This window comes from Xenopus tropicalis, chromosome 1, assembly GCF_000004195.4.
Source record: "Xenopus tropicalis strain Nigerian chromosome 1, UCB_Xtro_10.0, whole genome shotgun sequence".
NCBI lineage: Eukaryota > Metazoa > Chordata > Amphibia > Anura > Pipidae > Xenopus > Xenopus tropicalis.
This window is the reverse complement of record NC_030677.2, coordinates 195,779,889-195,803,688: the sequence shown is the minus strand read 5'-3', so window position 1 is coordinate 195,803,688 and position 23,800 is coordinate 195,779,889. Positions and strand designations below refer to the sequence as shown.

The 23,800-nt window shown below is 42.7% G+C and overlaps 2 protein-coding genes across 2 annotated transcripts in view; both read right to left on the bottom strand.

The window, feature by feature from the left end:
- The window catches only part of c6.2 (complement component 6, gene 2), a 46,854-nt gene extending 25,877 nt beyond the window's left edge, over window positions 1–20,977 (bottom strand). The window contains 4 exon segments of the mRNA NM_001006863.1: window positions 14,609–14,753; window positions 16,828–16,984; window positions 19,242–19,388; window positions 20,966–20,977. Coding sequence (NP_001006864.1) covers window positions 14,609–14,753; window positions 16,828–16,984; window positions 19,242–19,384 — 445 coding nt within the window. The 5' untranslated portion in view covers window positions 19,385–19,388; window positions 20,966–20,977.
- Window positions 20,978–22,874: 1,897 nt separating this feature from the next.
- The window catches only part of c6.1 (complement component 6, gene 1), a 31,966-nt gene continuing 31,040 nt past the window's right edge, over window positions 22,875–23,800 (bottom strand). The window contains exon 18 of the mRNA XM_002940118.5: window positions 22,875–23,183. Coding sequence (XP_002940164.2) covers window positions 23,008–23,183 — 176 coding nt within the window. The 3' untranslated portion in view covers window positions 22,875–23,007. The remainder of the gene's footprint in view (window positions 23,184–23,800) is intronic.

Sequence of the window (23,800 nt, the reverse complement as noted above, 5' to 3'; positions counted from 1 at the left end):
TAGATTAAAATAAAAATAGTTGCTGTTTGTCACATTGGTAGACAGGTGACATCTCAGCGTTGGCGTTAGGAGCCAGGACAAAATTATTCAGTTGAGTGGAACGGGTTACTTTGTAGAATATTGTTATTAAAAATATTTTTAGCATCAGTATTTTGGCAGAATGTTATGTCCTTAAAGGGCCCATTGCATTTCAGTTCATGTTAAAACAAATACACAAAAATCTTGCATTTGTTTTGCTAAAATCATAGTAAGGGAACTCCTCGATTCTGCCTGTGACAGAGGTCAATACTATATGCATAGAGCTGGCTTTGGGCAGCCAAATCTGGTTAATCTATCCACATCCAGACTGTCAGGGTTGGGGTTGTTTTCTCTGGGAAAAAGGCGCTTGCGAGGGGACATGATTACTCTGTACAAGTACATTAGAGGGGATAATAGGCAGTTGGGGGATGTTCTTTTTTCCCATAAAAACGCCAGCGCACCAGAGGCCCCCCCTTTAGATTAGAGGAAAGGAGCTTCCATTTGAAGCAGCGTAGGGGGTTCCTCACGGTGAGGGCAGTGAGGTTGGGGAATGCCCTTCCTAGTGATGGGGTAATGGCAGATTCTGTTAATGCCTTTAAGGGGGGCCTGGATGAGTTCTTGAACAATCAGAATATCCAAGGCTATTGTGATACTAATATCTACACTTAGTTTTGATGTTTGTATATAGGGTTTATATATGTGAGTGTATAGATAGGTCAGTATGGGTCTGTATGTGAGTATATAGATAGGTCAGTATGGGTCTGTATGTGAGTGGATAGATAGGTCAGTGTGGGTCTGTATGTGAGTGGATAGATAGGTCAGTGTGGGTCTGTATGTGAGTGTATAGATAGGTCAGTGTGGGTCTGTATGTGAGTGTATAGATAGGTCAGTGTGGGTCTGTATGTGAGTGTATAGATAGGTCAGTATGGGTCTGTATGTGAGTGGATAGATAGGTCAGTATGGGTCTGTATGTGAGTGGATAGATAGGTCAGTGTGGGTCTGTATGTGAGTGTATAGATAGGTCAGTATGGGTCTGTATGTGAGTGGATAGATAGGTCAGTATGGGTCTGTATGTGAGTGGATAGATAGGTCAGTGTGGGTCTGTATGTGAGTGTATAGATAGGTCAGTATGGGTCTGTATGTGAGTGGATAGGTCAGTATGGGTCTGTATGTGAGTGTATAGATAGGTCAGTGTGGGTCTGTATGTGAGTGGATAGATAGGTCAGTATGGGTCTGTATGTGAGTGGATAGATAGGTCAGTGTGGGTCTGTATGTGAGTGTATAGATAGGTCAGTATGGGTCTGTATGTGAGTGGATAGATAGGTCAGTGTGGGTCTGTATGTGAGTGGATAGATAGGTCAGTGTGGGTCTGTATGTGAGTGTATAGATAGGTCAGTGTGGGTCTGTATGTGAGTGGATAGATAGGTCAGTGTGGGTCTGTATGTGAGTGTATAGATAGGTCAGTGTGGGTCTGTATGTGAGTGTATAGATAGGTCAGTATGGGTCTGTATGTGAGTGGATAGATAGGTCAGTGTGGGTCTGTATGTGAGTGTATAGATAGGTCAGTGTGGGTCTGTATGTGAGTGTATAGATAGGTCAGTGTGGGTCTGTATGTGAGTGGATAGATAGGTCAGTGTGGGTCTGTATGTGAGTGTATAGATAGGTCAGTATGGGTCTGTATGTGAGTGGATAGATAGGTCAGTGTGGGTCTGTATGTGAGTGTATAGATAGGTCAGTGTGGGTCTGTATGTGAGTGGATAGATAGGTCAGTGTGGGTCTGTATGTGAGTGTATAGATAGGTCAGTGTGGGTCTGTATGTGAGTGTATAGATAGGTCAGTATGGGTCTGTATGTGAGTGGATAGATAGGTCAGTGTGGGTCTGTATGTGAGTGTATAGATAGGTCAGTGTGGGTCTGTATGTGAGTGTATAGATAGGTCAGTGTGGGTCTGTATGTGAGTGGATAGATAGGTCAGTGTGGGTCTGTATGTGAGTGTATAGATAGGTCAGTATGGGTCTGTATGTGAGTGGATAGATAGGTCAGTGTGGGTCTGTATGTGAGTGTATAGATAGGTCAGTATGGGTCTGTATGTGAGTGGATAGATGGGTCAGTGTGGGTCTGTATGTGAGTGGATAGATAGGTCAGTGTGGGTCTGTATGTGAGTGGATAGATAGGTCAGTGTGGGTCTGTATGTGAGTGGATAGATAGGTCAGTAGGGGTCTGTATGTGAGTGTATAGATAGGTCAGTATGGGTCTGTATGTGAGTGGATAGATAGGTCAGTATGGGTCTGTATGTGAGTGGATAGATGGGTCAGTGTGGGTCTGTATGTGAGTGGATAGATAGGTCAGTGTGGGTCTGTATGTGAGTGGATAGATAGGTCAGTATGGGTCTGTATGTGAGTGTATAGATAGGTCAGTATGGGTCTGTATGTGAGTGGATAGATAGGTCAGTATGGGTCTGTATGTGAGTGTATAGATAGGTCAGTATGGGTCTGTATGTGAGTGTATAGATAGGTCAGTATGGGTCTGTATGTGAGTGGATAGATAGGTCAGTGTGGGTCTGTATGTGAGTGGATAGATAGGTCAGTATGGGTCTGTATGTGAGTGGATAGATAGGTCAGTATGGGTCTGTATGTGAGTGTATAGATAGGTCAGTATGGGTCTGTATGTGAGTGGATAGATAGGTCAGTATGGGTCTGTATGTGAGTGTATAGATAGGTCAGTATGGGTCTGTATGTGAGTGGATAGATAGGTCAGTATGGGTCTGTATGTGAGTGTATAGATAGGTCAGTATGGGTCTGTATGTGAGTGGATAGATAGGTCAGTGTGGGTCTGTATGTGAGTGGATAGATAGGTCAGTGTGGGTCTGTATGTGAGTGGATAGATAGGTCAGTATGGGTCTGTATGTGAGTGGATAGATAGGTCTGTATGTGAGTGGATAGATAGGTCAGTATGGGTCTGTATGTGAATGTATAGATAGGTCAGTATGGGTCTGTATGTGAGTGTATAGATAGGTCAGTATGGGTCTGTATGTGAGTGGATAGATAGGTCAGTGTGGGTCTGTATGTGAGTGGATAGATAGGTCAGTATGGGTCTGTATGTGAGTGGATAGATAGGTCAGTATGGGTCTGTATGTGAGTGGATAGATAGGTCAGTGTGGGTCTGTATGTGAGTGGATAGATAGGTCAGTATGGGTCTGTATGTGAGTGGATAGATAGGTCAGTGTGGGTCTGTATGTGAGTGGATAGATAGGTCAGTATGGGTCTGTATGTGAGTGGATAGATAGGTCAGTATGGGTCTGTATGTGAGTGGATAGATAGGTCAGTATGGGTCTGTATGTGAGTGGATAGATAGGTCAGTATGGGTCTGTATGTGAGTGGATAGATAGGTCAGTATGGATCTGTATGTGAGTGGATAGATAGGTCAGTATGGGTCTGTATGTGAGTGGATAGATAGGTCAGTATGGGTCTGTATGTGAGTGGATAGATAGGTCAGTATGGGTCTGTATGTGAGTGTATATATAGGCCAGTATGGGTCTGTATGTGAGTGGATAGATAGGTCAGTATGGGTCTGTATGTGAGTGGATAGATAGGTCAGTATGGGTCTGTATGTGAGTGGATAGATAGGTCAGTGTGGGTCTGTATGTGAGTGGATAGATAGGTCAGTATGGGTCTGTATGTGAGTGGATAGATAGGTCAGTATGGGTCTGTATGTGAGTGGATAGATAGGTCAGTATGGGTCTGTATGTGAGTGGATAGATAGGTCAGTATGGGTCTGTATGTGAGTGGATAGATAGGTCAGTATGGGTCTGTATGTGAGTGGATAGATAGGTCAGTGTGGGTCTGTATGTGAGTGTATAGATAGGTCAGTGTGGGTCTGTATGTGAGTGGATAGATAGGTCAGTGTGGGTCTGTATGTGAGTGGATAGATAGGTCAGTGTGGGTCTGTATGTGAGTGGATAGATAGGTCAGTGTGGGTCTGTATGTGAGTGGATAGATAGGTCAGTATGGGTCTGTATGTGAGTGGATAGATAGGTCAGTGTGGGTCTGTATGTGAGTGTATAGATAGGTCAGTATGGGTCTGTATGTGAGTGGATAGATAGGTCAGTGTGGGTCTGTATGTGAGTGGATAGATAGGTCAGTGTGGGTCTGTATGTGAGTGTATAGATAGGTCAGTGTGGGTCTGTATGTGAGTGGATAGATAGGTCAGTGTGGGTCTGTATGTGAGTGTATAGATAGGTCAGTGTGGGTCTGTATGTGAGTGTATAGATAGGTCAGTATGGGTCTGTATGTGAGTGGATAGATAGGTCAGTGTGGGTCTGTATGTGAGTGTATAGATAGGTCAGTGTGGGTCTGTATGTGAGTGTATAGATAGGTCAGTGTGGGTCTGTATGTGAGTGGATAGATAGGTCAGTGTGGGTCTGTATGTGAGTGTATAGATAGGTCAGTATGGGTCTGTATGTGAGTGGATAGATAGGTCAGTGTGGGTCTGTATGTGAGTGTATAGATAGGTCAGTGTGGGTCTGTATGTGAGTGGATAGATAGGTCAGTGTGGGTCTGTATGTGAGTGTATAGATAGGTCAGTGTGGGTCTGTATGTGAGTGGATAGATAGGTCAGTGTGGGTCTGTATGTGAGTGGATAGATAGGTCAGTGTGGGTCTGTATGTGAGTGGATAGATAGGTCAGTGTGGGTCTGTATGTGAGTGTAGATAGGTCAGTGTGGGTCTGTATGGAGTGTATAGATAGGTCAGTATGGGTCTGTATGTGAGTGGATAGATAGGTCAGTGTGGGTCTGTATGTGAGTGTATAGATAGGTCAGTGTGGGGTCTGTATGTGAGTGTATAGATAGGTCAGTGTGGGTCTGTATGTGAGTGGAATAGATAGGTCAGTGTGGGTCTGTATGTGAGTGTATAGATACGGTCAGTATGGGTCTGTATGTGAGTGGATAGATAGGTCAGTGTGGGTCTGTATGTGAGTGTATAGATAGGTCAGTATGGGTCTGTATGTGAGTGGATGATGGGTTCAGTGTGGGTCTGTATGTGAGGGATAGATAGGTCAGTGTGGGTCTGTATGTGAGTGGATAGATAGGTCAGTGGGGTCTGTATGTGAGTGGATATATAGGTCAGTAGGGGTCTGTATGTGAGTGTATAGATAGGGTCAGTATGGGTCTGTATGTGAGTGGATAGATAGGTCAGTATGGGTCTGTATGTGAGTGGATAGATGGGTCAGTGTGGGTCTGTATGTGAGTGGATAGATAGGTCAGTGTGGGTCTGTATGTGAGTGGATAGATAGGTCAGTATGGGTCTGTATGTGAGTGTATAGATAGGTCAGTATGGGTCTGTATGTGAGTGGATAGATAGGTCAGTATGGGTCTGTATGTGAGTGTATAGATAGGTCAGTATGGGTCTGTATGTGAGTGTATAGATAGGTCAGTATGGGTCTGTATGTGAGTGGATAGATAGGTCAGTGTGGGTCTGTATGTGAGTGGATAGATAGGTCAGTATGGGTCTGTATGTGAGTGGATAGATAGGTCAGTATGGGTCTGTATGTGAGTGTATAGATAGGTCAGTATGGGTCTGTATGTGAGTGGATAGATAGGTCAGTATGGGTCTGTATGTGAGTGTATAGATAGGTCAGTATGGGTCTGTATGTGAGTGGATAGATAGGTCAGTATGGGTCTGTATGTGAGTGTATAGATAGGTCAGTATGGGTCTGTATGTGAGTGGATAGATAGGTCAGTGTGGGTCTGTATGTGAGTGGATAGATAGGTCAGTGTGGGTCTGTATGTGAGTGGATAGATAGGTCAGTATGGGTCTGTATGTGAGTGGATAGATAGGTCTGTATGTGAGTGGATAGATAGGTCAGTATGGGTCTGTATGTGAATGTATAGATAGGTCAGTATGGGTCTGTATGTGAGTGTATAGATAGGTCAGTATGGGTCTGTATGTGAGTGGATAGATAGGTCAGTGTGGGTCTGTATGTGAGTGGATAGATAGGTCAGTATGGGTCTGTATGTGAGTGGATAGATGGGTCAGTGTGGGTCTGTATGTGAGTGGATAGATAGGTCAGTGTGGGTCTGTATGTGAGTGGATAGATAGGTCAGTGTGGGTCTGTATGTGAGTGGATAGATAGGTCAGTAGGGGTCTGTATGTGAGTGTATAGATAGGTCAGTATGGGTCTGTATGTGAGTGGATAGATAGGTCAGTATGGGTCTGTATGTGAGTGGATAGATGGGTCAGTGTGGGTCTGTATGTGAGTGGATAGATAGGTCAGTGTGGGTCTGTATGTGAGTGGATAGATAGGTCAGTATGGGTCTGTATGTGAGTGTATAGATAGGTCAGTATGGGTCTGTATGTGAGTGGATAGATAGGTCAGTATGGGTCTGTATGTGAGTGTATAGATAGGTCAGTATGGGTCTGTATGTGAGTGTATAGATAGGTCAGTATGGGTCTGTATGTGAGTGGATAGATAGGTCAGTGTGGGTCTGTATGTGAGTGGATAGATAGGTCAGTATGGGTCTGTATGTGAGTGGATAGATAGGTCAGTATGGGTCTGTATGTGAGTGTATAGATAGGTCAGTATGGGTCTGTATGTGAGTGGATAGATAGGTCAGTATGGGTCTGTATGTGAGTGTATAGATAGGTCAGTATGGGTCTGTATGTGAGTGGATAGATAGGTCAGTATGGGTCTGTATGTGAGTGTATAGATAGGTCAGTATGGGTCTGTATGTGAGTGGATAGATAGGTCAGTGTGGGTCTGTATGTGAGTGGATAGATAGGTCAGTGTGGGTCTGTATGTGAGTGGATAGATAGGTCAGTATGGGTCTGTATGTGAGTGGATAGATAGGTCTGTATGTGAGTGGATAGATAGGTCAGTATGGGTCTGTATGTGAATGTATATATAGGTCAGTATGGGTCTGTATGTGAGTGTATAGATAGGTCAGTATGGGTCTGTATGTGAGTGGATAGATAGGTCAGTGTGGGTCTGTATGTGAGTGGATAGATAGGTCAGTATGGGTCTGTATGTGAGTGGATAGATAGGTCAGTATGGGTCTGTATGTGAGTGGATAGATAGGTCAGTGTGGGTCTGTATGTGAGTGGATAGATAGGTCAGTATGGGTCTGTATGTGAGTGGATAGATAGGTCAGTGTGGGTCTGTATGTGAGTGGATAGATAGGTCAGTATGGGTCTGTATGTGAGTGGATAGATAGGTCAGTATGGGTCTGTATGTGAGTGGATAGATAGGTCAGTATGGGTCTGTATGTGAGTGGATAGATAGGTCAGTATGGGTCTGTATGTGAGTGGATAGATAGGTCAGTATGGATCTGTATGTGAGTGGATAGATAGGTCAGTATGGGTCTGTATGTGAGTGGATAGATAGGTCAGTATGGGTCTGTATGTGAGTGGATAGATAGGTCAGTATGGGTCTGTATGTGAGTGTATATATAGGCCAGTATGGGTCTGTATGTGAGTGGATAGATAGGTCAGTATGGGTCTGTATGTGAGTGGATAGATAGGTCAGTATGGGTCTGTATGTGAGTGGATAGATAGGTCAGTGTGGGTCTGTATGTGAGTGGATAGATAGGTCAGTATGGGTCTGTATGTGAGTGGATAGATAGGTCAGTATGGGTCTGTATGTGAGTGGATAGATAGGTCAGTATGGGTCTGTATGTGAGTGGATAGATAGGTCAGTATGGGTCTGTATGTGAGTGGATAGATAGGTCAGTATGGGTCTGTATGTGAGTGGATAGATAGGTCAGTGTGGGTCTGTATGTGAGTGTATAGATAGGTCAGTGTGGGTCTGTATGTGAGTGGATAGATAGGTCAGTGTGGGTCTGTATGTGAGTGGATAGATAGGTCAGTGTGGGTCTGTATGTGAGTGGATAGATAGGTCAGTGTGGGTCTGTATGTGAGTGGATAGATAGGTCAGTATGGGTCTGTATGTGAGTGGATAGATAGGTCAGTGTGGGTCTGTATGTGAGTGTATAGATAGGTCAGTATGGGTCTGTATGTGAGTGGATAGATAGGTCAGTGTGGGTCTGTATGTGAGTGGATAGATAGGTCAGTGTGGGTCTGTATGTGAGTGTATAGATAGGTCAGTGTGGGTCTGTATGTGAGTGGATAGATAGGTCAGTGTGGGTCTGTATGTGAGTGTATAGATAGGTCAGTGTGGGTCTGTATGTGAGTGTATAGATAGGTCAGTATGGGTCTGTATGTGAGTGGATAGATAGGTCAGTGTGGGTCTGTATGTGAGTGTATAGATAGGTCAGTGTGGGTCTGTATGTGAGTGTATAGATAGGTCAGTGTGGGTCTGTATGTGAGTGGATAGATAGGTCAGTGTGGGTCTGTATGTGAGTGTATAGATAGGTCAGTATGGGTCTGTATGTGAGTGGATAGATAGGTCAGTGTGGGTCTGTATGTGAGTGTATAGATAGGTCAGTGTGGGTCTGTATGTGAGTGGATAGATAGGTCAGTGTGGGTCTGTATGTGAGTGTATAGATAGGTCAGTGTGGGTCTGTATGTGAGTGTATAGATAGGTCAGTATGGGTCTGTATGTGAGTGGATAGATAGGTCAGTGTGGGTCTGTATGTGAGTGTATAGATAGGTCAGTGTGGGTCTGTATGTGAGTGTATAGATAGGTCAGTGTGGGTCTGTATGTGAGTGGATAGATAGGTCAGTGTGGGTCTGTATGTGAGTGTATAGATAGGTCAGTATGGGTCTGTATGTGAGTGGATAGATAGGTCAGTGTGGGTCTGTATGTGAGTGTATAGATAGGTCAGTATGGGTCTGTATGTGAGTGGATAGATGGGTCAGTGTGGGTCTGTATGTGAGTGGATAGATAGGTCAGTGTGGGTCTGTATGTGAGTGGATAGATAGGTCAGTGTGGGTCTGTATGTGAGTGGATATATAGGTCAGTAGGGGTCTGTATGTGAGTGTATAGATAGGTCAGTATGGGTCTGTATGTGAGTGGATAGATAGGTCAGTATGGGTCTGTATGTGAGTGGATAGATGGGTCAGTGTGGGTCTGTATGTGAGTGGATAGATAGGTCAGTGTGGGTCTGTATGTGAGTGGATAGATAGGTCAGTATGGGTCTGTATGTGAGTGTATAGATAGGTCAGTATGGGTCTGTATGTGAGTGGATAGATAGGTCAGTATGGGTCTGTATGTGAGTGTATAGATAGGTCAGTATGGGTCTGTATGTGAGTGTATAGATAGGTCAGTATGGGTCTGTATGTGAGTGGATAGATAGGTCAGTGTGGGTCTGTATGTGAGTGGATAGATAGGTCAGTATGGGTCTGTATGTGAGTGGATAGATAGGTCAGTATGGGTCTGTATGTGAGTGTATAGATAGGTCAGTATGGGTCTGTATGTGAGTGGATAGATAGGTCAGTATGGGTCTGTATGTGAGTGTATAGATAGGTCAGTATGGGTCTGTATGTGAGTGGATAGATAGGTCAGTATGGGTCTGTATGTGAGTGTATAGATAGGTCAGTATGGGTCTGTATGTGAGTGGATAGATAGGTCAGTGTGGGTCTGTATGTGAGTGGATAGATAGGTCAGTGTGGGTCTGTATGTGAGTGGATAGATAGGTCAGTATGGGTCTGTATGTGAGTGGATAGATAGGTCTGTATGTGAGTGGATAGATAGGTCAGTATGGGTCTGTATGTGAATGTATAGATAGGTCAGTATGGGTCTGTATGTGAGTGTATAGATAGGTCAGTATGGGTCTGTATGTGAGTGGATAGATAGGTCAGTGTGGGTCTGTATGTGAGTGGATAGATAGGTCAGTATGGGTCTGTATGTGAGTGGATAGATAGGTCAGTATGGGTCTGTATGTGAGTGGATAGATAGGTCAGTGTGGGTCTGTATGTGAGTGGATAGATAGGTCAGTATGGGTCTGTATGTGAGTGGATAGATAGGTCAGTGTGGGTCTGTATGTGAGTGGATAGATAGGTCAGTATGGGTCTGTATGTGAGTGGATAGATAGGTCAGTATGGGTCTGTATGTGAGTGGATAGATAGGTCAGTATGGGTCTGTATGTGAGTGGATAGATAGGTCAGTATGGGTCTGTATGTGAGTGGATAGATAGGTCAGTATGGATCTGTATGTGAGTGGATAGATAGGTCAGTATGGGTCTGTATGTGAGTGGATAGATAGGTCAGTATGGGTCTGTATGTGAGTGGATAGATAGGTCAGTATGGGTCTGTATGTGAGTGTATATATAGGCCAGTATGGGTCTGTATGTGAGTGGATAGATAGGTCAGTATGGGTCTGTATGTGAGTGGATAGATAGGTCAGTATGGGTCTGTATGTGAGTGGATAGATAGGTCAGTGTGGGTCTGTATGTGAGTGGATAGATAGGTCAGTATGGGTCTGTATGTGAGTGGATAGATAGGTCAGTATGGGTCTGTATGTGAGTGGATAGATAGGTCAGTATGGGTCTGTATGTGAGTGGATAGATAGGTCAGTATGGGTCTGTATGTGAGTGGATAGATAGGTCAGTATGGGTCTGTATGTGAGTGGATAGATAGGTCAGTGTGGGTCTGTATGTGAGTGTATAGATAGGTCAGTGTGGGTCTGTATGTGAGTGGATAGATAGGTCAGTGTGGGTCTGTATGTGAGTGGATAGATAGGTCAGTGTGGGTCTGTATGTGAGTGGATAGATAGGTCAGTGTGGGTCTGTATGTGAGTGTATAGATGGGTCAGTATGGGTCTGTATGTGAGTGTATAGATAGGTCAGTATGGGTCTGTATGTGAGTGGATAGATAGGTCAGTGTGGGTCTGTATGTGAGTGGATAGATAGGTCAGTGTGGGTCTGTATGTGAGTGTATAGATAGGTCAGTATGGGTCTGTATGTGAGTGGATAGATGGGTCAGTGTGGGTCTGTATGTGAGTGGATAGATGGGTCAGTGTGGGTCTGTATGTGAGTGGATAGATAGGTCAGTGTGGGTCTGTATGTGAGTGTATAGATAGGTCAGTATGGGTCTGTATGTGAGTGTATAGATAGGTCAGTATGGGTCTGTATGTGAGTGGATAGATAGGTCAGTGTGGGTCTGTATGTGAGTGGATAAATAGGTCAGTATGGGTCTGTATGTGAGTGGATAGATAGGTCAGTATGGGTCTGTATGTGAGTGGATAGATAGGTCAGTATGGGTCTGTATGTGAGTGGATAGATAGGTCAGTATGGGTCTGTATGTGAGTGGATAGATAGGTCAGTGTGGGTCTGTATGTGAGTGTATATATAGGTCAGTATGGGTCTGTATGTGAGTGGATAGATAGGTCAGTATGGGTCTGTATGTGAGTGGATAGATAGGTCAGTGTGGGTCTGTATGTGAGTGGATAGATAGGTCAGTATGGGTCTGTATGTGAGTGGATAGATAGGTCAGTATGGGTCTGTATGTGAGTGGATAGATAGGTCAGTATGGGTCTGTATGTGAGTGGATAGATAGGTCAGTATGGGTCTGTATGTGAGGGGATAGATAGGTCAGTATGGGTCTGTATGTGAGTGGATAGATAGGTCAGTGTGGGTCTGTATGTGAGTGGATAGATAGGTCAGTGTGGGTCTGTATGTGAGTGGATAGATAGGTCAGTGTGGGTCTGTATGTGAGTGGATAGATAGGTCAGTATGGGTCTGAATGTGAGTGGATAGATAGGTCAGTATGGGTCTGTATGTGAGTGGATAGATAGGTCAGTATGGGTCTGAATGTGAGTGGATAGATAGGTCAGTATGGGTCTGTATGTGAGTGGATAGATAGGTCAGTATGGGTCTGTATGTGAGTGGATAGATAGGTCAGTATGGGTCTGTATGTGAGTGGATAGATAGGTCAGTATGGGTCTGTATGTGAGTGGATAGATAGGTCAGTGTGGGTCTGTATGTGAGTGTATATATAGGTCAGTATGGGTCTGTATGTGAGTGGATAGATAGGTCAGTGTGGGTCTGTATGTGAGTGGATAGATGGGTCAGTATGGGTCTGTATGTGAGTGGATAGATGGGTCAGTATGGGTCTGTATGTGAGTGTATAGATAGGTCAGTGTGGGTCTGTATGTGAGTGTATAGATAGGTCAGTGTGGGTCTGTATGTGAGTGGATAGATAGGTCAGTGTGGGTCTGTATGTGAGTGGATAGATAGGTCAGTGTGGGTCTGTATGTGAGTGGATAGATAGGTCAGTGTGGGTCTGTATGTGAGTGGATAGATAGGTCAGTATGGGTCTGTATGTGAGTGGATAGATAGGTCAGTATGGGTCTGTATGGGAGTGGATAGATAGGTCAGTATGGGTCTGTATGGGAGTGGATAGATAGGTCAGTATGGGTCTGTATGGGAGTGGATAGATAGGTCAGTGTGGGTCTGTATGGGAGTGGATAGATAGGTCAGTATGGGTCTGTATGTGAGTGGATAGATAGGTCAGTGTGGGTCTGTATGGGAGTGGATAGATAGGTCAGTATGGGTCTGTATGTGAGTGGATAGACAGGTCAGTGTGGGTCTGTATGTGAGTGGATAGATAGGTCAGTGTGAGTCTGTATGTGAGTGGATAGATAGGTCAGTGTGGGTCTTTATGTGAGTGGATAGATAGGTCAGTGTGGGTCTGTATGTGAGTGGATAGATAGGTCAGTGTGGGTCTGTATGTGAGTGGATAGATAGGTCAGTATGGGTCTGTATGTGAGTGGATAGATAGGTCAGTATGGGTCTGTATGGGAGTGGATAGATAGGTCAGTATGGGTCTGTATGGGAGTGGATAGATAGGTCAGTATGGGTCTGTATGGGAGTGGATAGATAGGTCAGTGTGGGTCTGTATGGGAGTGGATAGATAGGTCAGTATGGGTCTGTATGTGAGTGGATAGATAGGTCAGTGTGGGTCTGTATGGGAGTGGATAGATAGGTCAGTATGGGTCTGTATGTGAGTGGATAGACAGGTCAGTGTGGGTCTGTATGTGAGTGGATAGATAGGTCAGTGTGGGTCTGTATGTGAGTGGATAGATAGGTCAGTGTGAGTCTGTATGTGAGTGGATAGATAGGTCAGTATGGGTCTGTATGGGAGTGGATAGATAGGTCAGTGTGGGTCTGTATGTGAGTGGATAGATAGGTCAGTATGGGTCTGTATGTGAGTGGATAGATAGGTCAGTGTGGGTCTGTATGTGAGTGTATAGATAGGTCAGTATGGGTCTGTATGTGAGTGTATAGATAGGTCAGTGTGGGTCTGTATGTGAGTGGATAGATAGGTCAGTATGGGTCTGTATGTGAGTGTATAGATAGGTCAGTGTGGGTCTGTATGTGAGTGTATAGATAGGTCAGTATGGGTCTGTATGTGAGTGTATAGATAGGTCAGTATGGGTCTGTATGTGAGTGGATAGATAGGTCAGTATGGGTCTGTATGTGAGTGGATAGATAGGTCAGTATGGGTCTGTATGGGAGTGGATAGATAGGTCAGTATGGGTCTGTATGGGAGTGGATAGATAGGTCAGTATGGGTCTGTATGGGAGTGGATAGATAGGTCAGTGTGGGTCTGTATGTGAGTGTATAGATAGGTCAGTATGGGTCTGTATGTGAGTGTATAGATAGGTCAGTGTGGGTCTGTATGTGAGTGGATAGATAGGTCAGTATGGGTCTGTATGTGAGTGTATAGATAGGTCAGTGTGGGTCTGTATGTGAGTGTATAGATAGGTCAGTATGGGTCTGTATGTGAGTGTATAGATAGGTCAGTATGGGTCTGTATGTGAGTGGATAGATAGGTCAGTATGGGTCTGTATGTGAGTGGATAGATAGGTCAGTATGGGTCTGTATGGGAGTGGATAGATAGGTCAGTATGGGTCTGTATGGGAGTGGATAGATAGGTCAGTATGGGTCTGTATGTGAGTGTATAGATAGGTCAGTATGGGTCTGTATGTGAGTGGATAGATAGGTCAGTATGGGTCTGTATGTGAGTGGATAGATAGGTCAGTATGGGTCTGTATGGGAGTGGATAGATAGGTCAGTATGGGTCTGTATGGGAGTGGATAGATAGGTCAGTATGGGTCTGTATGGGAGTGGATAGATAGGTCAGTGTGGGTCTGTATGGGAGTGGATAGATAGGTCAGTGTGGGTCTGTATGTGAGTGGATAGATAGGTCAGTATGGGTCTGTATGTGAGTGTATAGATAGGTCAGTATGGGTCTGTATGTGAGTGGATAGATAGGTCAGTATGGGTCTGTATGGGAGTGGATAGATAGGTCAGTATGGGTCTGTATGGGAGTGGATAGATAGGTCAGTGTGGGTCTGTATGTGAGTGGATAGATAGATAGATAGATAGATAGATAGATAGATAGATAGATAGATACTAGATAGATAGATAGATACCAGATAGATAGATAGATACTAGATAGATAGATAGATAGATAGATAGATAGATAGATAGATAGATAGATAGATAGATAGAAAGATAGATAGATGGATAGACAGATAGATAGATAGATAGATGGATAGACAGATAGATACATAGATATACAGACAGTTCCATGGATTTGGCTCTTATGGACCTGTACATGCCCGGGAATATCTAACCATATGTACCCAGCTTGGTTCTGCAGGTGATTTTGTTGGTAAAACAGTTGAAGTTACCTGAGACGCACTGAAATTTCCCAGAACAGTCCAACTGCTCTATTTTGCATAGTTTCGCAGGGACACATATCCGCGATTCAACCAATGCTTCTGTGCAGCCTTCCCCGCCAAACTGGGAGGGACGTTCCAGTGACCGTGTACGAAACTGAAAAAAACATTGTGAGACAGCAAATTTAAAGTTAGACCTCTGATATTATTTAATAAAGGATTATCTGACCAATAATGATTGTAGTCACATGGCTCAGACTGCAGTGGTTTAAGCAGCCATAAATCAGATCATTATATATATCAGATCATAGATTATAACTAATGAACTTAGAGATTTGTGCGTACAGTGTGGCCCACTTGACCACATCCCTAAGGGCTCTGGCACACGGGGAGACTAGTCGCCCGCAACAAATCTCCCTTGTCGCGGGCGACTAATCTCCCCGAAATGTAATCCCACCAGTGAGAATGTAAATCGGCGGTGGGATGGCATACGCGGTACCGGAGATTAGTGGTAGGGCACCTCATGTTTTTGTGTTTCATTGCCCTAACACAGCGAAGCGCTATGCTTTTGCTCTCCGCTTCATCCACACAGCACCCCAGAGATCTGTAAATCAGCCCTATGGGCTGTATGAAAACCTCATATCTCAAATCTGATTGGAGATAAACTGCAACCTGCATGTCTCTGATAATCCGACGGACTATGTTCCTTATGCCTCTGGTTTCAAAGCAATGAAATTGTAAGAGGATGGCCTTTTATCTGAGTACTTCTGGGGCTATCCTGCAGCAAGCCCTTTGCAGACGTGGGGAAATGTTTATTATAGTGTGTAAGCAAACATCATCGGTGATCAAATATGAACTGGGATTCAAAATAGGCCCTGACATTCTAAGTACACAGAGACCCAGACAGCCCCCCCCCCTCACCGGCCCAATCAGGATCGGACTGGGGGGTGCAGGGCCCATCAGGGCTGCCGCCCCCAGTGCCCCCACTGGCCGTGTCCCCCACACCCCCTAACCCCCCCTAGCCCCCCCGCAGGGCCCCCACCCAACGTCCTCCCCAGAGCGTGCATAAGGTTAACACGTCAGGGGGGGAACGGTCAGCCGGGGAGTGCCGGCAAGGGTCGGGTCTGGGCAGCCGGGGCCCACCGGGTTTTTTCCCAGTGTCCCCACGACCCAGTCCAACCCTGGGCCCAATAAATAGTGACTGTCTGTGGCATCTTACAGCAGCCCCTCTGGCATTTGCCAAAATCCACAGATTGCCAGGTTGGGGCTGCTGATTATGTTTCCCATAGCAACCAATAAGTATTTTGCTTTTGTTTTCTAACTTGTAGGTGACCATTAAAATCGAAATGCTTATTGGTTGCTATGGGAAACATCACCAGCGATGTTGGTTTACACACTATAAGAAACATGCCCCATAGTATATAGTCAATATTTCCCTTTAACAGCAAAGAGAGTTGGGCAGAACCATGGAAAACATCGTAACATATAACATATATAATTAGCCAGGTACTGGTACGTACAGCCTTAGCGTACACGATGCAAGGGCCTTGCACAAAAAAGCAGTGACTGGAGAAAACTAGTTTCTATAGGTAAAGTAAACAACTGTTTTGGAACATTATTATGTTATATACTGTATACACTACAGCTGTGTGTTGCTGCACTTTACTGCTATGACAGTTACCCTTTAAGTTACTCGGTACCTCGCTGTCTGAAGGCTCCTTCTATGCCTCTGTCTTCCATTTCACTTCTCTAACCCAAATTATCAGCTCACTTCACATCTGAAAAAGGGCACCTTCTCCGTTATAATTAACTGCTAACTGGCCTCGTGTTTTATGTTTAATTCATTTGCCAATTTAACCTCTGGAAATGAGTCCATTCTGCATGCGGAGCCAGAGGAAAATGATGTATTAATATTTCATCAAAGAGTCAAACCATAGGGATATAGCTGCCTACCCCAGTCCATGTCATTCAGTCCTCCCTGTATTAGTGGCTCTGTATCAGTAACAAATAATAACAGTGTACATTATAGCACTAGTCTGGCATGAATTCAAGGCAAACTAAAATCTATAAAAGAATATGGCTACAAATGATTTATTGTATATACTGAACTTACTGCACCAGCAATGAAGTTCAGCTGCCCTATAACAGTAACGATCCAGGCCTTTAAAGTTGTTTGCAGGAGGTTGCCATCTTGGATCTTGTTAGGCCATTTTTTAATTGGATTGACTTACTTGTTTTTTAAGGCAGGGATCACAATCAGACCAAGAACCAAAATCCCCGAGCTTGCAGTTGATTGGACAGGACTGTTCATTGCATGATCTGGTCTCACGCATTGTGCACAATCCGCCACAGTTATGTTTCCAATAGTAATCATCATAGGAAATAGTCCTGTAAATATGTATATACAGTATATGAAAGAAAATATGTAGCATGTATGTAGAATAATTGCCATTTTGTTTTCGGTTTATGAGTAAGGCTTATCTCTGATTTATTTGCTTTGTGACACAGGGTAAAGTGTAATAATATAATATCAGAGTAAGCATAGGACATATCTATCTATCTATCTATCTATCTATCTATCATCTATCTATCTATCTATCTATCTATCTATCTATCATCTATCTATCTATCTATCTATCATCTTTCTATCTATCTATCTATCTATCATCTCTCTATCTATCTATCTATCTATCAATCAATCTATCTATCTATCTATCTATCTATCTATCATCTATCTATCTATCTATCTATCTATCTATCTATCATCTATCTATCTATCTATCTATCTATCAATCATCTATCTATCTATCTATCTATCTATCTATCTATCTATCATCTATCTATCTATCTATCTATCTATCTATCTATCATCTATCTATCTATCTATCTATCTATCTATCTATCTATCTATCATCTATCTATCTATCTATCTATCTATCTATCAATCATCTATCTATCTATCTATCTATCTATCTATCTATCTATCAATCATCTATCTATCTATCTATCTATCTATCATCTATCTATCTATCTATCTATCTATCTATCATCTATCTATCTATCTATCTATCTATCAATCATCTATCTATCTATCTATCTATCTATCTATCTATCTATCTATCATCTATCTATCTATCTATCATCTATCTATCTATCTATCTATCTATCTATCTATCTATCTATCTATCTATCTATCATCTATCTATCATCTATCTATCTATATTCAGAAATGGATTTCCTTAATACAAATGTGCCTAATTTTATCCTGATTTTGTGGAAAGCTTGGGACAGCATATTAGAACTAGCAGAAATTTATGGAAACCCCCCCCCTCCCCTCCCAAGTAGTTAATCTGTGTCACTTCCCATTCTACTAAATAAACACAGTGAGCACATACCATTATTCTTTGCTAGGGGGCGGCTTAAGGGTTGGAGAGCCTGTTTCATCAGCAGTGTTAATGGTCAGTGTTTATGGGAAGAGCTGGAAAAGCTGCTGATGTGTTGCAACAACTGTGTTGGGAAATGTGTTTTAGAAGAAAATGTTCCCTGTTTTTTATTGTTCCTTAAATATTTGAAGGACCTAAATACTGTATTTATTTAGGTGCCTATGGCTGTATTTGAAGAGAGAAATGCTAAGAACAAATATCCCTTATCTAGAAACCCATTATCAAAAAAGCTCAAAATTGTGGTAAGGCCTTCTCCCATGATGTGAAAGTCGCCCAACAAGCATTTTAAAGGAAAACTATACCCTCAAACAATGTAGTCTATAAAAATACTTTACATAAAACTGCCATTTTAACTACTAAGGGCCGCCCCCTGGGATCATACAATTCATGGTGCACACAAACAAGCCAAGGCACACATACATGCTAGGCCCCATCAGCCAATGAATGGGCAGAGTTCTGCCTTTAACTCCCACACTATTTCCTGTTACAGTTAGAGCTGCATTATTTCCTGTCAGCTGATCTCTGAGGGAGCACACAGCCCATCACTAAATGGCGGCTCAAGGGAAAAGATGTAAAAGGCTAGTATTATATATATATATATATATATATATATATATATATATATATATATATATTGCGGTTTGGTAAGATTCTTTAATAGACCACTTAACATGATATAAACTATCTATTGGTTAAGTATTCATTTGGAGGTATAGTTTTTCTTTAAGTTGCACTTTCAAGTGATGATCATAGGGGGCACTGGAGGGTTATCTCATGTTATTGGTGCCGCACATTTGAGGTTCTAAAGGCAGCAATGGATAAAATGCTGATATTGTCCTCCGTGATCTGTGATCTAATAACAAGAATGGGAATGAGCCATCCAAATACACAGCTATATTTTCAAATAGAGTTGCCCAATACTGAGGCCAGGGTTCCCATTATGTTCTTGTGTGTATATTGGAAAAATGCTATATACTGATTAGTGGGTGAATGCAAGTCAATACTAGATTATATATAAGCATAAAAAAGTTTGTGCTTCAATTATTTGTGTGCACTGCTATATTACAAATACATCGAGTGGGGAAATTGCTTTAATTGGGTCTCCTGGATCAACACAAGCTTTCAGAACCACTGTTATATTAAAATATCTCTGTTCTAATTTCTGAGCTCTCTTTCTTAACTAAACCAATAGTCGGTGTTACCTTGATCTGCTCTGGGTCCCATGATCACACGTCTTAGAACAGCTAGACCAGGAAGTCCATGGATAGTGATCACAGAAGCATGACAAGGCCCCTCCGGCCAATGAGACAATCAAAAGGAATATGATGCACGGTCTGGAACCCATTAATCTAGTAAATGCAATAATATACAGACTTAGTTTTGATATTTTGACTTTATGAGTCCTTAACATGCCAACAGATGATAAAGAATCTCAAGTGTTTTTCTACGGTGCCCCGTTAGCAGGCCTTTGTCTGTATGTACCATGCAATACATTTTGATTATAGCCCAAAAAGTCACTTGTATCTGACACATACACAAGATGGGTCTGTACTTTGAGCACTCTGTCTTGAAAATCATCTCTTTTGCCATTTTTCTCCCAGCATTTGTGTCATATTGAGCTCTTTGTGTATCTGACACTTGTGTTATTCTAGGGCAGTGATCCCCAACCAGTGGCTCGTGAGCAACATGTTGCTCCCCAACCATTTGAAAGTTGCTCCCAGAGGCCTCAAAGCAGGTGATTATTTTTGAATTTCTGGTTAGGAGGCAAGTTTTGATTGCATAAAAACCCAGTGGAATTGCCAAACAGAGTTTCTGTATAGGCTTCCAGTCAACATAGGGGCTATCAAATAGCCAATTATAGCTCTCATTGGCACCTCCAGGAACTTTTTTCATGCTTGTGTTGCTCTCCAAAACTTTTTCCATTTGAATGTGGCTCACAGGTATAAAAGGTTGGGGATCCCTGTTCTAGGGGAACGGTAGCAACACAAGCATGTGGACTGGTGGCCTACAGGAAGCTCAGTTTGGCAGTACCTCTGGTTTTTATGCAACCTAAACTTTACTCCATGCACAGAATTCAAAAATAAACACCAACTTTGAGGCCTCTGAGAGCAACATCCATAGGGTTGGTGAGCAACAAATAGGTATTCAACCGCACAGCCCTTAGATCAGGCTTGATGCATCAACCGCTGAGCCATTCAATACAATCCAAATATAGAGGAGAGCACCATAAAGCAGAATTCTGCTAAAATGCTATTTATTTCAGACCAAAATACACAACATGTTTCGGGAAATGTGACGCCTTTTATCAAGTGGGGTTGGTGAGCAACTTGTTGCTTAAGAGCCACTGCTTGGGGACCACTGTTCTAGGGCATGTCCTGGTGTGAATGGAACCCTGGTATTATCCTCTGAGTACATATGGGTACACTTACCGCTGTGGTGCAATATTACTTACTAAACTTGTTTAAAGAAAACCAATTTTTCAGCACACCTCTTACATATTAAAGGTATTTGCTAGAGTATAGAGGTGTGCTTCTCCCAATACAAGGTATTACTAAACTTGTTCCCATTTCACAAGCAGAAGGACCCTGGGGCACACAAGTTGCCTCCATACAGTAGATACTGCTCGAGACCTTCACCCACAACATTCCATTTTTAGAACCCAATAACAGATAATGGAGGGTGAACACAGTGCTGCAGTAAGGGTGGAAGACCTATTATGATATGTATAAGCTTTTTATGGGGTGCCTTACCAAATGGGGGGAAGAGAGTCCCCTTATTCCCGCATAGTATTCCATTTTGTAAGGGACCTCATAAAAACACATATCATGTAAGACGTTGAACCAAAACTCACACACACCAGCATTCACTGGGCACACAAAGTAGCAAGCGCTGCCTATGGGAAATAGCAGAGAGGTGATTTACTTACCTTGGTGTCTCGCACTCTCTTGCAGCTGTGGCACTGATTAACTGCACTGAATGAAAGTCCAGGCTGTCTGTTTGTACTGGGTAATGTTACACTCTTTGCATAATGTTTGCTTTGGCTAAATACACACATTGCCCCAAGATGCCATTGTTTATTTGTTGTTGCACATTAGAGTGGGCGGGGGCTTCCCAGAATCACAATACAAATACACAATCCTTTAAGGATTTATTGTATAGGGAATGGAACTATTTAGTCTTGGGAGCATAAAATGAAAAATACTAAGATACAATGCACTGGAAACTTATGGTGGGAATATTGTTTCAAAGGAAAAGCAAACCTTGTACATAAGGAACCTGCCTTAGGTATTTGCCCAACTGTGTTTTACATCTCAGTACCAAAGCTCCTGAAATAGTTATAGAATGGAAACCTGGAATAGGTGCTACTGCATTGTACCAAATGAGTGACATTCACAAAACTTGTGCTTTTTTGCATGAATATTGGCCCTTTACACACCAGATGCAGCTTAGCGTGGGGCCACTGTAATTCTAGTGAAGTGATGCATTGTGGGTAAAGAAATACATTCGTAATGAAATGTGAAAACCAGGGCTTTTAATTGCTCTATTGCATGATATCAGACTGAGCAGAACCACTGCAAGCACTTTCAGGGGTTTTACTTTATGGGTGAGGGCAATTTGGGTGCTTCGGCAACAAAATAAAACACAGGGCCATGTGTGGGCTGCTGGATTTCATGGTACCATTAGCCTTTGGGCGAAGGGCGAAGGGGTTGGCAGCCATGCTTGAAATCCCAGCAACTTCTAATTACTAATGTTCCTACAATACAAAACCATGCCAAATGTTTAAAACAGTTAAAACAAAGACAGAAAGTGACACACCTATTTTTTTTTTTTTTACAAACTTTTTTTTAATCTTTAAAACATGAAACTTTGTTTCCATTTTAAATTGAACTGAATCAGAAAAAGAAATGATCTTCCATCTGGTTCCCTGTACAATATCACAGTATAATAATGATACCTCTCTAACTTACTGGCTCATTATCAAATAATAGGCAATACCTATACAGGTATGGGATCCCTTATCCAGAAACCCATTATCCAGAAAGCTCTGAATTACGGAAAGCCCGTCTCCCATAGACTCCATTTTAATCAAGTAATTGAGAATTTTAAAACTGATTTCCTTTTTCTCTGTAATAATAAAACAGTACCTGTACTTGATCCCAACTAAGATATAATTACCCCTTATTGGGGGCAGAACAGCCCTATTGGGTTTATTTAATGGTTAAATGATTCCCTTTTCTCTGTAATAATAAAACAGTACCTGTACTTGATCCCAACTAAGATATAATTACCCCTTATTGGGGGCAGAACAGCCCTATTGGGTTTATTTCATGGTTAAATGATTCCCTTTTCTCTGTAATAATAAAACAGTACCTGTACTTGATCCCAACTAAGATATAATTACCCCTTATTGGGGGCAGAACAGCCCTATTGGGTTTATTTAATGGTTAAATGATTCCCTTTTCTCTGTAATAATAAAACAGTACCTGTACTTGATCCCAACTAAGATATAATTACCCCTTATTGGGGGCAGAACAGCCCTATTGGGTTTATTTCATGGTTAAATGATTCCCTTTTCTCTGTAATAATAAAACAGTACCTGTACTTGATCCCAACTAAGATATAATTACCCCTTATTGGGGGCAGAACAGCCCTATTGGGTTTATTTCATGGTTAAATGATTCCCTTTTCTCTGTAATAATAAAACAGTACCTGTACTTGATCCCAACTAAGATATAAATAATCCTAATTGGATGCAAAACAGTCATGTTAGGTTTAATTAATGTTTTATTGATTTGTTAGTAGACTTAAGGTATGGAGATCCAAATTACGGAAAGACCCCTTATCCAGAATACCCTTGGTCCCAAGCATTCTGGATAACGGGTTCTATACCTGTACTGTATGCTGTGGGAAAGATAACATTAGGGCATTAGGCAGTTGTTGAGGCTAAAGTGAGTCCAGATATCTCTGTTAGGAATCACATTCACCACTGTGGAGCACTTCAACCTTTATGTCTGTACATTTGATGGCAGCGAGGGCACAGAGGCTGATGGAGCGTTGTGATTTGCTTCTTCCAAACTTGGCGCAGAACATCTGGGGGCTGTCGGCAGGACACTGGCGTGGGAGAATGCACAAGCACTCAAATCCTAGTAGAAATAATTCATGGGTTTAGCAGGAATTTGTCCCCAAAAATGCATTTTAGTGTAAATATAATAATATATGTAATACTAATCTGTAATCTGTTAATTCATCTGTAAAAATGGCCCCTTTTTATTGGAGCTTCCCATAGATCCTCTCAGATCCCTGTCCCTGTTTCAAATGAGGGGTGGGTGTATCCTAACGGTCCCTGCCAGAAGCACATTAGGAGGGGAGTAACCAATCATAGCCCTGCAGTCCTTAAGCAGAGACAGGCTTCAGTTCCTTATCAGGGCAGCCTAGCTGCTGATTGGTTCCTGTCCAACAGTGCAGTGTGCTGAGTGCCGCCGGCCCCCCAGTCCAGCCTGGGAAAGGAAGCAGCAGGAAGTGGAACAGATGAATGGGACTAGTAGGGTATTTGAAGAAATTTTCAATAAATCAGCCCAAAACACTACTTTTTAAGGCACATTCCTTTTATATTTAGATGAGTACAATTCATTGGCACAGTATTGTTTTCACACAATATGTCCCCTTTAATACATAATGCAAATATGAGTGGTCCTACATATGTCACTTAACTGCTTCCATCCATCTGGCCTCCCCAAGTCCCAGGTTAGTGCCTGTCAGC